General features: G+C 44.8%; 1 protein-coding gene across 1 annotated transcript; it reads left to right on the top strand.

The window, feature by feature from the left end:
* Positions 1 to 3,259: 3,259 nt before the first annotated feature.
* Positions 3,260 to 12,784, top strand: ppp1r14d (protein phosphatase 1 regulatory inhibitor subunit 14D). Its single transcript, XM_056296324.1, has 4 exons — positions 3,260 to 3,677; positions 11,355 to 11,435; positions 12,160 to 12,192; positions 12,357 to 12,784. The coding sequence occupies exons 1-4, from the start codon at positions 3,498 to 3,500 to the stop codon at positions 12,423 to 12,425; spliced, it is 363 nt and encodes a 120-aa protein (XP_056152299.1). The 5' UTR covers positions 3,260 to 3,497; the 3' UTR covers positions 12,426 to 12,784.
* The last annotated feature ends 283 nt before the right edge of the window (positions 12,785 to 13,067 follow it).

Here is a 13,067-nt window from a genome sequence, read left to right as displayed (position 1 = left end):
ACCGGTGGGATCCGGAAGTGTGCAGAGCCTCAGAAGTCTCTTCGGAGCGCGGGAATAACAAAGCACGAGAGCGCGCTTCCGGGGAGGGTGACGACTGTAAACTACTAATAAGACACGTTAGCCCCTAGCTAACGAGTCCGACCCTTTAGCCGAGCGGTTATTGATGTCGCCTTGTGGTGCAGTATACCCCATATCGAGTCCCGCACCGGGCAAGAAAATAACCGGTTACAGTACTAATGTATTAGAGATAAAGAAAATCATACAGTAGTGAAGTTATGTACTGTGGTGTAGTGCAAGGTTTGTTATTATTATTATTATTATTATCATCATCATCATCATCATCATCATTATTATTATTATTAGTAGTAGTAGTGGTCATGGTGATGGTGGTAGTGGAAATAGTAGTAGTAATGGTAGTAGAAGTAATAGTAATTATCATTTTATTTCATTTTATTTACGACTACTACTAGTAGTAGCAGTGGTAGTAGTAGTAGTAGTAGTAGTAGTGGTCATGGTGATGGTGGTAGTAGAAATAGTAGTAGTAGTAGCAGTAATGGCAGTAGTAGTGGTGGTAGTAGTAGTAGTAATTATAATTTCATTTCATTTTATTTACGACTACTACTACTACTACTACTAGTAGTAGTAGTAGTAGTAGTAGTAGTAGCAGTAGTAGTAGTTGTTGTTGTTGTAATAGTAGTAGTGGTGCCGGTGGTGGCGGTATCAGCGCCACAACAGCAGTTCCACTTCAAACCACAAGATGGCAATATGTTACAGCTAAATATGTCGAGGGTGTAGGCTACCGTTGCACTTCAACGTGACACATGAGGGATTTCAAAACGTGCATACTGGCTCTCCCTGAAATGTTAGATTCATGGCATGCGATAACAGTATTACTCAGAGGACACTTATCTTCCTTTCGTAATCACAGTGAGTCCCAGCTGACTCATCTATTTAGTCATCAAACTATGTGATGACCCACGGAGCAAGACACAAAGATGTATAAAAACCCACAGCGAACATGGAAACAGGAATAGTACTCATTCACTGAGAATACAAATTGATGAAATATCAAAAAGGATATATTGATTAATATCTGAAAAGAATTCCAAGGGGGGAAAAACGCAATATATCAACAGTTTTTTTCTTTTTGTTCACAAAAGCAGGGTGTAGGCTGCACCACCTGCTTTCCAACCATCCATTGTATGTCTCACGTGGTACATCTTATCCGCATAATGCAGGCAAACCAATTTAGATCAAGTTCCTTGTCTGACTTTTCCTTCCCTTTTCTCCCACGTATAACAAAGTCAGTCAGCCAGGTTGGAGGTGAGAAGGCCCAAGGCCACGGGTCTCCAAACCGTGTCTGTCTTTGGGCCGACCCACAGTGCAGAACCAGGTAGCCAAGGATGGGATGAATCAATTTGTTTGCCTGGAAAGGTGAGCTGCCACCGGTGCTCAATAATTCAGTGTTTGTAACAGACGGTGCATCAGTGCATGAACATGAAGAAGCCATGGCTGATTGATGGTCACTGCCAAAACAAAAAAAACCCAGTCTCATTGTTCATATTGTAATTGGATCGGTGGAAACTACGTGGCCTGTCGTCTCCCTTGTCTCGCTTGTAACAAGCTGGCACTGGAAGTCGCTATAAACATTTCTGACCTCTTGATGTTTCCTGCCGGGGACGGTTGATTTTTAAAACAACACATGATTCCGGACTTTTACCTGAGGTTTGACTTCTAAAAGACCATAATTAGTATTCGCTGGCACATCTATTATTCATGTCTGTGTAACAGAGGATGCCAGTTTGACTTCAAGGCTTATTGAACGTACACCTGATAATAGCTATTATAAAGGACAAGGAGGGTATCACACTAGAGGAAGCCTGGCTCACCTGTCAGGGGGACCCAACCATTGTTGCAAGGGTGTACTAACAGAGGAACCCTTACTACCTCTAAACTCTTTTAAACTCATGCCGACGTACACATTTTGTGGTTTTCTGTTGACTGGATATCAAGTCAGGTCAGTTTTATTTGTATAGCTCAATATCACAAATGACAAATTTGCCTCAGTGGGCTTTACACAACATCCTGTACTTAAACCCTCGCACCGGATAAGGAACAACCCCCTAAAAAACACTTTAACAGGGAGGAAATAAAATAGGACACAACCTCAGGGAGAGCAACAGAGGAGGGATCTCTCTCCCAAGACGGACAGATTTGCAATGGATGTTGTGTTTACACAAATTACACAATACAACCTTGAAAGAGGATAACAGAAATATAGTGGAATTATAAAATATATGAAGAATATGATGAGGAGGACACCAAGTGGTGACCAGATGCCCCCGGAACAGCCCAGAACCCGAGCCATGTGACCACCATCACCATGTAGACAAACAACAACAACAACAACGCATTAGTCACGTGTCTTAGTGACAGAAGGATATAACATTGAAACAGGAGACCAAAATTATATGGATTTATAAGAAATATAAAAAGAAAATGTGATGAGGGGGATGCCAAACAGTGTGCAGGTGGCGACCACCATCGCCATGGAAACCTGGGAAGAGGACAGACTGCACATGCACACAGGGGAGACTCGCATCGCACCATTCACATAAACAAAAAGAGGAAGGAGACAACATCATTCAGGGAGAAAAAAACACATGAAAAGTCAAAGGTAAAGGGATTTTGGCAGGGCTGACTCTAGAGGGAAGATTATTGCAGTGTTTTGGGAGCCAAAACAGCAAAATGCACAGTGCCAAAAGACTCTGGTCGGAGGACCTGAGTGAGTGTGCAGAAGTACGACTCCAAGCAGTCATAGATAGACCAGAGATACAGGCGCTGGGCAGTTTTAGTTTCATGCCCCATTTGTTTTCACCAGTGAACAAAATCATATGCTCTCGTATATTTTCAGCTGAGGTAATGCACCTAACATGACTGCAACGTTTCACCCCCCCCCCCAAGCTTTTATCACTGTAATTGACCTGTACTGTCCCACCGGCTGTAGCACGAAGAATAAGAGCAAATAAGCACGTTTTATATCATGCACGGACACACACACACACACACACACACACACACACACACACACACACACACACACACACACACACACACACACACACTGGCATATCTCATTACCCTCCTCCTGATAGCGACCACAGCGTGTGTTGGAAGGGGGGAGGAGGAGGGAAGGAGAGGGGGAGACGGTGAGCGTAAGAGAGAAAGGGAGAGGCAGAGAGAAACGCAGCGAGGACAAGCAGAAAGGCAAAGCCAGCGAGAGACAGAGCCAGCCAGCAGCGCTCGGGGGAAAGGGAGAGAGCGAGCACTCGACGAGATAACAGGAGATAGGCGTGGGAAACAACAGCCCTCCCACTGGACAGCACAGGCAAGAGATACAGGCAGCAACAGGAGAGCCAGCGCTAAACACAACCGTGTGAGCGTGTGTGTTCAGCCGACGCGTGTGTATCCGTGGTTCCTCCGAGGCCGTGGCAGGCATGGCGTCGGAGCCCGGCACCCAGTCCAGGGTGATGTTCCAGACAGCAGATAAGACAGAAGAACCGCCACACCGCAAGCTGGGCAAGCTGACAGTGAAGTACAATCGCAAGGACCTGCAGAGGAGGCTGGATATCGAGGAGTGGATTGACGGACAGCTTCACCTGCTCTTCGACTGTGAGGTAGGGGTAGGGCTGGCTCAGGCTGCTGCACAGAGCATGCACATACACAAACACACACATTGTCTTGGGTCCCTGAGGGGAAGATGTAGGGGGAAAGCAGGGGGAGGCACTGAACAGCGTACAGGAGCATGCTTGGCCGCCTATCATGCATGCAACTCGGCGCATTACGTGGTTGTTATTAGCCTAGTCTGCAGAATCAGCCATGCAGTTTGCACCATGGTGTGGTCTGTCATTACCTGAGTGATAAGATACGTTAGCCACTATGTCATGCTGCAGTTATTTAATACATGCTTGGTAGCCTGCCTGACGTTAAAGCGTACGACTACTGTCACATTTAAGTAACTTACACAGGGACTACATAAACACTTGCATAGGGTTAACCCTAGCTAGACCACAAAGGAACCAAAACTAAAGACTGAAAGGGGCAGAATCACAGAGCTGTGACAATGTTCCTGTCACCACGAGGAAGATCATGTAATAACACAAACTGTGATTAAAGTCTAGACTCTAGACAGGGTGTAAATCTCTTTTCCGCCGGACAGTTTATAGTCAAGGCACATCTAAGAACTTGAGAGCTCTGCTGCCCTAGTTTCAGCATAAAGACGGTCTATTCAGCTGCTTAGAGAAGGGTTTTCACCCCAGCGCTCAGAGAGACCAGGGGGCCGCACATACAGTGTGTGATATATCGGCGGCAAGAAGTTACCCACCATCTGTTTTAAGACTGCAAGACCCCCCCCAACCCCAAAATCTCAGCTCCGCAATCATTCACTAATCTCCAGCGCTGTGAGGTAAAATCCAATTAGATCAGACGCTGCATATTGGTTCACTTGGCAGCCTCAGCTGGAAACCATGGAAACAGATGTCTAACGACGCCCACGTGAGGTGGCATTTCACAGTGGAATTAGAGGGATCTGTCTCCGGGCATGGGCGTACTGACGACAATGTGCTTCAGATGACAACACTGCCTCTTTCTGATGGCATAGAAGGGAGAGAGGATGATGTGTCTCATTTAGGTCCCTTACACCGTGCAGGGACCCTTGGCTGAGCGACCACAGATGGCTTGAAGCAACCTCTTTGCCTGGTTTCCCCTCACCCTGCTAAGAAACCCTCATGCATATGGCATGCTGATACCAGGCGGCATGAGAGTTCATGGCAGGCGGTGTCGTCTTAAAATGCTGAATATTCGGAGAATAACACGATGAGGGCCCCATCTGCGTAAAAGGCTTACCTACTGAGTCCTTGGTTGGGGGTCTGATGAACTTATTAGTAGGCCTACGCCTTTACAGGGATCGTGCAAAGTGCATGGTAAGCGAACGTGTAGGCGTGATACACAGGATTTCGTTTCAAGCTGAGGCGGTAGGCTCATAACAGCAAGCCATGTGTTAGACAAATAAAATCTCCGCTGAACTCCAAGTCAGTATTGTCCGAGCCTTTAGATGCATTACACGTGAGCCTAGATGATTTAGTGCTTTGGTCACAGAGGAGTGCTAAAGGTTTCTATTATTGTGGTATTATCGGTGTCTCATTATTTGTCAAAGCTTTTTTTTTATCAGCTCCCTTCCATTTATTGCCTATGCCCCCCCCCCCCCCACCATAACCACCACCACCATCACACACACACACACACACACACACACACACACACACACACACACACACACACACACACACACACACACACACACACACATGCAAATAACCTGGTGACGCGGTGGGTAGAATGAGTTGCATTGCCAGCAATAAAGACATCTAAATAAGAGAGTCAGATCTGAAATCTCACCCCGCCTACTCTTTTTATTTTGTCCCGGAAACATGAAAATATATCATATTTCAGACTTCCAGTATGTAGCCTATCATTTATTGGTAAGCTAATGCTAACATTTACATACATTGTATGCACATTATTGACAGTAGATGTGTGTGTGTGTGTTCGTGCTCCTATCGGGGAATCCCCAAGAGCCCAACTGGGATCAGGCTTATTTAAGTAATGGGAGTAATGGGATGGGATCCCAGCATGATTGATGAGATGACAGCAGATAGCAGCAACACTTTAAGTTCCCTTTAACTGAATCTCATCAGTGCCTGTCATATACTGCATGCAAAAGTTAAACGGGATAAGTAATATTACCCTGATCAGTGTGTTCGCCCCGCTGATGGTCCTCCTTTCATGTCATAGGAAAGTGGAGGCTTTGTTCTCAAAAGGTTATTTGTACTACTGGGCTATTTGCACGACCCAGCGGTATGCGAGGGGGCATGGTGTGTCCATGTGAACCGGCCTGCCTGATGAATTTTGCATCAGCTCAGTGGAAGGTTACCTCGTTGGTTCTCTGAGTCTTCCACGTGGAAGCATTTACAGCCAGTCCTCTGTGTCACCACCTGAATTATTTAGCCTCATCTCTTATTCACACAAGTCCTGCCTTAGTCTGGAGTGGCAACCTCCTTTGTAAACTTCACACCTTTTTTTTTTTTTTGAGAACGGTAAATTCAAAAATGTGCGGGAGGGGAAAAGGGTTTAAAGATTTAAGTTTGAAATAAACATGTCCTGTGCAAACTTCGGATGCTACGACAATTTCTATCGTAAGCTTAAGCACTTGGAAAAGTTCAGGACACCCCACTTGTCAGATATGTAAGGACATCCCATTCGTCAGCGCCATTTTGCTTCCAGGCAATCTCGCCTTTTGGTCATCAGTCCAGTTTGTTGAAAGCGATACAGCTGTGCAGAATTAAAACGCAAAAGATTTTTGATATCCATTGTCAAAAGTTACATTTGTGTGATGTTAGCGTTATTGCTTGTGTTGTGGACCTAGCACCATGCTTTCAAACGTTTTAGGACTATTCAGCAATAATTTATCATCCTATCAATAAGACTATAAGATCCGTGTATCTTTAAACTGCGCCATCAGGGTGTGGGGGTATGGGGGTATGAGGGTGTATGTATGTGTGTGAGAGTGAAAATATATGAATGCGAAAGGAGAATGTTTGTTATATGAGAGGGCCTAGAATGAATTACGGCTTGTACAGCCCCTCATACCGCACCTTCAAAATGCAACATATCATGTCCAATGACTGAGGTCATCTGTAATTTCTCTGTCATGGAATATTTCCATGTGTGCAATGATTGTGTCTCTGACAGAGAAAGGGAAGAGAGGAGCTGCATGAATTATGCGCACAATGGCCTGTTCTCAAGACAGCATGGTGTCTTTGGGCATGGTTTCCTTTAAATCTAGGTCATCCTCACGGCAAAAACACAGCATGGTTAATGTAATCCTACCGCGTTTGATGTTTTATTTAGAGTTCTTTTCTAATGTTTTGCAAGGTCTTAACTCAAGAGAGTTTAAACATTCCTACTAGCATGCACTCATAGTCACATGAAAACTGCTCGAGTCTTGATGGTTTTAAGCCCTGCAGCAGGCTCATCTAAGATGTTGGGCCAGTGGTAATGGACCCCAGTTCCTCTGGAGGTCATCGCGTCTAAAGTGAAGACGGGAGGAGTAAAAGCTCCCGTCTACATTTTAAATTGCATGTTCCCTCTTTATCCCAGAGCCCAGTATATCCGCTCCTCTACTGCTGGCCTTTTAGCAAGAGCTGCACATCTAGTGTTTCTCATTATGCTTCCAAACTGTGGAAAGTTCTTCCTTTGTCAGTTAAAGAGGCCAAACTCTGCATCTTATGACTCCTGTTCTATTTCTAATCACGTATGTTTAATGATATCATCAATGTTAACTATTGTTTTTCTTTTCTTTCTGTAAAGCACATTCATCTGCATTTCCCTGTATGAAAAGAGCTATACAAATAAATATTATTATTATCGTCAAAAAAATCCAGTTGCTCATTTAGATTGCCGCTAAGTGCATTCCTCTGAGAACCACTTTGATATTCGTGAGTTTAGGTGTTGGTGCCAGCATTCATTTTGGTATCACTCTATTACTTCCAACTTTGAAAAGTGCTACTGAGCCATTTTCAGCCCAGAGGCCCTTATTTAGAGACCATTTGCCTTTGACAACGAAGCCAACTCTGAACCACTGATTTTGATTGCACACAGTATTAAACACTGAGTCTACACTAGAAGGGGCGCATTGTACTTCTGGATAACAAATGCACACCCTCCTCCCACTTCAGCAACTCATTTCTTTCATCGAAATTCGCTGGTGCTCTGCACGGCCATGCAGCCAGGGAGCACAAAGAGGGCACCCATGTCAGAGGTTTGCTGATACAGCATTAACAATAAGAGGAGTGCAGATCTCCAGCGGGCCTACATATCCCCCCTTCTCCCATGCTCGAACTTGGCCACAAATCCCTTTTTCGCCTACCGGAAGAAGGGAAATACACGCACACATGGACAGAAACACCAGTGTTTTCCTGCCATGACGAGACTTTTGCGCAGCGCCCAAGTCGATTGAACGCGAAATATGAAAAGAAAGAAAACACTTGTTAATATGCAGCACTTAAGCTAAAAAAAACAAAAACCAAAAACCAAAAACATTTTGCCTGTCAGTCTGTGGACGCGCAGCCTCCTAGGCGGACCCTCGCACAAGCGCGACCCAGTCAGACACAGCTTCCCGCGACCCCAACTGGGATAAGCGGCTTTGGATAATGGATGGATGGAGGCTATCATAATTTCAAAGCCCTTATTAAAAGACTTCAAATGTGCTTTACTGTCACAGTTTTCATGATATAGAATGAATCAAGGCGAATGGCTGCTCTGCCTACTGACTTTCATTCATAAACAACAGTAAGAAAACATAGCTTAACCATGGGGAATGTTTTATTGTAGCTACCGAGATGATTTCCAGCTGTGACTGCGATTAAGCCTACTCTTGAAATGGTATTTTATAGCGGAGTTTTAACAGCGGAAAATATGGTACTTCCACGTGGTGGTGGCTAGGTGAATAAGGCACATTATGTTTGGTTCATCCCGTTTTCCTCCAGTTCTCCTTTGCTGAGGTCAGCAGTGAGTGATTTGCTGGCTTGTGAAATACGAATTGAATTCCAGAGTTGGAGGTACGGGTAAATGTTAGGTGAGGGTAAGCCTACATGGTATGTGAGGGTAAGCCTACATGGTATGTGAGAGTAACCCTACATTGTAGGTGAGGCGAACCCTAAACGGTAGGCGAGGGTAACCCTACATGGTAGGTGAGGGTAACCCTAAATGGCAGATGAGGTAACCCTACATGGTAGTTGAGGGTAACCCTAAACGGTAGGTGAGGGTAACCCTACATGGTATGTGAGGGTAACCCTAAATTACAGGTAAGGGTAACCCTACATGGTATGTTAGGGTAACCCTTAAACGTTAGGTGAGGGTAACCCTAAATGTTCGGTGCGACTCTCATTTACTTTCTGAAGACTCATACCTGAATACATAACATTTTGGTGTTGACACTGTCGCTGCCCAATCTGACTCAACCATGGCTGAGTCGCGCATGCGCACGATGGACTCAGCTAGGGCAGCGGCAGAGAGCAGCGTTTGTCGAGCGAGCTAGAGAGTGAACGAGGAGAGGGAGCGGCGATGTCGAGAACAAACGTGTTTTAAGGTTTCCAATCACCGCAACCACGAGCGGGTCTTCATTGTTCAGTCGTAACTGTGCACAACAAAAGTTTAGGCTGATAGGTCCAGCCTACACACACACACAGCCTACACACACACACACACACACACACAACCTACACACACACACACACACACACACAGCGTACACACACACACATACATACACACACACAGGCTACACACACACACACACACACACACACACACACACACACACACTTGACCAAATACATAATCCCTCCAGGGGAATGATGATGATGATGATGACAATGACGATGATGATGATAATTATTATTATTATTATTATCTTAAAAAAGTCCAGTTGCTCGTTTTGATTGCAACTAAGTGCATTCCTCTGAGAACCACTTTGAGTTTAGGTATTAGTGCCAGCATTTATTTTGGCATCGCTCTATTACTTCCAACTTTGAAAAGTACTACTGAGACATTTTCAGCCCAGAGGCCCTTATTTAGAGTCCATTCCCTTTGACAGCAAAGCCAACTCTGAACCACTGATTTTGACTGCACACAGTATTAAATACACTGAGTCCACACTAGAAGGGGCGTATTGTACTTTTGGATGACAAATGCACACCCTCCTCCCACTTCAGCAACTAATTTCTTTCATCGAAATTCACTGGTGCTCTGCACGGCCATGCAGCCACGGAGCACAAAGAGGGCACCCACGTCAGAGGTTTGCTGAATATGTACAATACAGTATAATTAAACAAAAATCCATGAAGATCTCAACCGAACTCATTACAGGGCGGAACAATAACAAGAAGCTCCGCACAACCCTGCACAGCCCAAAACAGTCCCTTAAAGCCCATTTTCAACACAGTAACACACAGTATGGGTTAATGCAAGACAGCTGGTGCTGCATGATTCCTGCAGAAGAACAGTCCTCAGCAGAATCACTAAGGGTCCAACTTGGCAGCGTGTATCAATTAAAAGGGGGCACAGGGGACCCTGTGAGTCGAGCTACAGATCTCTTCCGCCACTCAGCAGTCCCACATTGATTAGCTTTCTCGTCATCCAGAAAGCACAGCGTAAGCCCTGTCCTCACTAGCTATTAAACCCCCCAGACTGGAAAATACTCCTCTTAAAATGGGCCCCTACTTGTCAAATATGAGTGCACACCTGCTGACTTCAGATTTCTTCCTGTTCATGATTCCTCCAGTGAGCAATCCTCGACTTCCTCTGAAAATGTTTTTTGAAACAAGAGGATAAGAGCGTGAGCTATGAACTCTTTACATTCTTTGTTTGGATTATAGAACTGGTGTCTTCCATTTTGCACGTCGTTCTCAAAAGTCGGCAGATTCCTGTTAAAGTGTCCTTCCTGCCCATTACAGCAAGTTCACAGCAATTGTTCCAATTGCACAGATGCATAGGTGTATAGGATTGCACAGATGTATAGGTTAAAGGCTGTGGGACAGCAGGTCAAACTATATATAACAACTGCGCCACTTTGATTTATATCATTACTTAAAAGCAGGCGTATACACAATACAACGTGGAATACACAATTAAGATTTAGCCAGCTGAGATCCATGCAATTGTTGGAAATCATTTTGACCGGAAATAATTTTTCATTAATGGTTGAGCTAAATGCCAGCTGGACAAACCATCCATGAAATCAAATGGTGGCAACTGGGCGTGGAAAGCCTCCTGGAATCTTCTTGCCGTCATGCCTGGGTGCCTCTGAGCCTTGCTCAGCTGCATAGCACATCATCAATCTCATCATTGTTATGGCAGAAATTGCCCGGGGAAGAGAGTCATTATTCATACACCAACACCGTTAATTTGTGAGTTTTTATTGCTTGGAGAACTACGGCGACGGTAAGATGAAACCGTATCGTGCAATGATGGGCTCCTCTCCATAGCCCATCAAAATCTGGATTTGGCTAATCTCAGGCCTTTCTTCTCTCTTGCCTCTGAATGGCTATGTGTCACCAGTCTGGGCAGTGTGCAAGTGATGAGTGCCAACTGAGGATGCCAAGTAGCCCCAAACATGCATTGTGTTTGCATGCCAAGAAAACTAGGTCCCTCATGTCTGGGAGTGTGACTGTGTGCATACAGTAATAGGAGACTGTTGTGTCAGCCTTTCTCTTTCTCTCTGTTTATCCCACCAGGAGGAGGAGATCCCAGAGTTAGAGATTGACATAGATGAGCTCCTGGAGCTGTCAGACGAGGGGCAGAGAAGCCGGCTGCAGGTGAGCTCGTGTCGATGAACACAAGAGGCCAATCTAACAGCAATAAAATAATTAGGGTTGAAGGGGAAAATCGATTCGGTGCAAAACTGCAACACTGAGTCGTGACAAATTCGACATCGCAGCGTTTCCCCTGAATTGCGATGTGGAGGCGCGATCACCAGATGCTGTGAGGAGCTTTGTTGTCAAGATATACATACATCTCTGAATGTGAATTACTCAAGAGTTTATTGAGGGAAGCATATTCATGTTTCAAGATTCTGTGACACATAGGGTTTTAAAATAAAGCCTTTTCTTGTACATACTCTTTGGATTATTGCTTCCCCCCCCCACACATTTTACTCTATAGAAAAGGGTATGGAAAAAAATCATAATACCAAATTGCATATATTGGGATATTTGAAAGTTTGCAATAAATTTTGAATTGGCACTAAAAATATAGTTGCAATTCTGCCAGTTTCCAACCCTATAAACAGCTATATAGGAAAACCACACACTGGGCCACGTTGCAGACAGGAGAGACACTGAATCTCATCTAACTATCCTGATATCAAGAAGAGTAATGGCCACTTGCTCATACCTGACACATAAACCTGGGTGCACATTCAGCCAGGAGGGGTGGGAGCTTTACAAGCACTTGACTTGCTGTCCCTTGTGCAATGTTTGCAATGAAAGAGCAATGTCCACTACTGACACGGCGCCTACGTCTGTTTCTTCTCTTTAATAGGAGCTGTTGCAGGAATGTGGCAAGCCAAAAGAGGTGGGGCACAAAATATTCCATGGCCTATGTGACACTAAGCAGTTCATTACTGGAAATGAATAATTCTACACAATAAATAATTCTCGGTGCCTTTTTTTATATCTTCTCGACTTTGCAAATGCAAAAAAAAAGGAAATAATGATTTATCTCTATATTTCTCCCAGGATTTTATCAACGGGCTGCTGTACAGGATGAAGGGTCTACGCAAAATGTCGGGGCCCTTGAAAAAATGATGCTAGGTCAAATTAAGAATTGTGACAATGGGAAGCCTCTAACCTCCCCTCCCCCCCTCCATTAACTGTTATGGATGTCGCTATGTGTGGTTTACATGTAAATGGGACCCTCCTCCTGCACACGTGGGTCAGCGTCAGTTGATCTGGATTAGGACTGTTTTTTATGTGACTTTTATTTATGGACAACTGTTTTTGACCCCCTTCAACGTACCAATTACCAACCGGTGATAACGACGTCTTGTCTATTACTCAGATGGACTGCTTTTTTTGTGAGATTGTACATTTTCAGTTGCCTATTTATGTACATAAATATTTTTGTCCCGATGACAAGTGTTGTTCGTCAAAATAAAGAAGACATTTCCAAGAATAGGTTGTGGGTGATTTCAGAGACACGGACATGTACGTATGTCGAGAAAGTTTTGTTGGAACTGTCGTTATTCATGCTAAGCCTGCAACCAGATGCTAACATTACCTTACCGAAGGGCGTCCGGGCAGCGTAGCGGTCTATTCCGTTGCCTACCAACACGGGGACCGCCGGTTCGAATCCCCGCGTTACCTCCGGCTTGGTCGGGCGTCCCTACAGGGCGTGTCAGCTGGTGGGAAGCCGGATGTGGGTATGTGTCCTGGTCGCTGCACTAGCGC

Source organism: Lampris incognitus, chromosome 16 (genome assembly GCF_029633865.1).
Source record: "Lampris incognitus isolate fLamInc1 chromosome 16, fLamInc1.hap2, whole genome shotgun sequence".
Taxonomy (NCBI): Eukaryota; Metazoa; Chordata; class Actinopteri; order Lampriformes; family Lampridae; genus Lampris; species Lampris incognitus.
The sequence above is the reverse complement of the archived record's forward strand: the minus strand, read 5'-3'. Positions and strand labels throughout refer to the sequence as shown.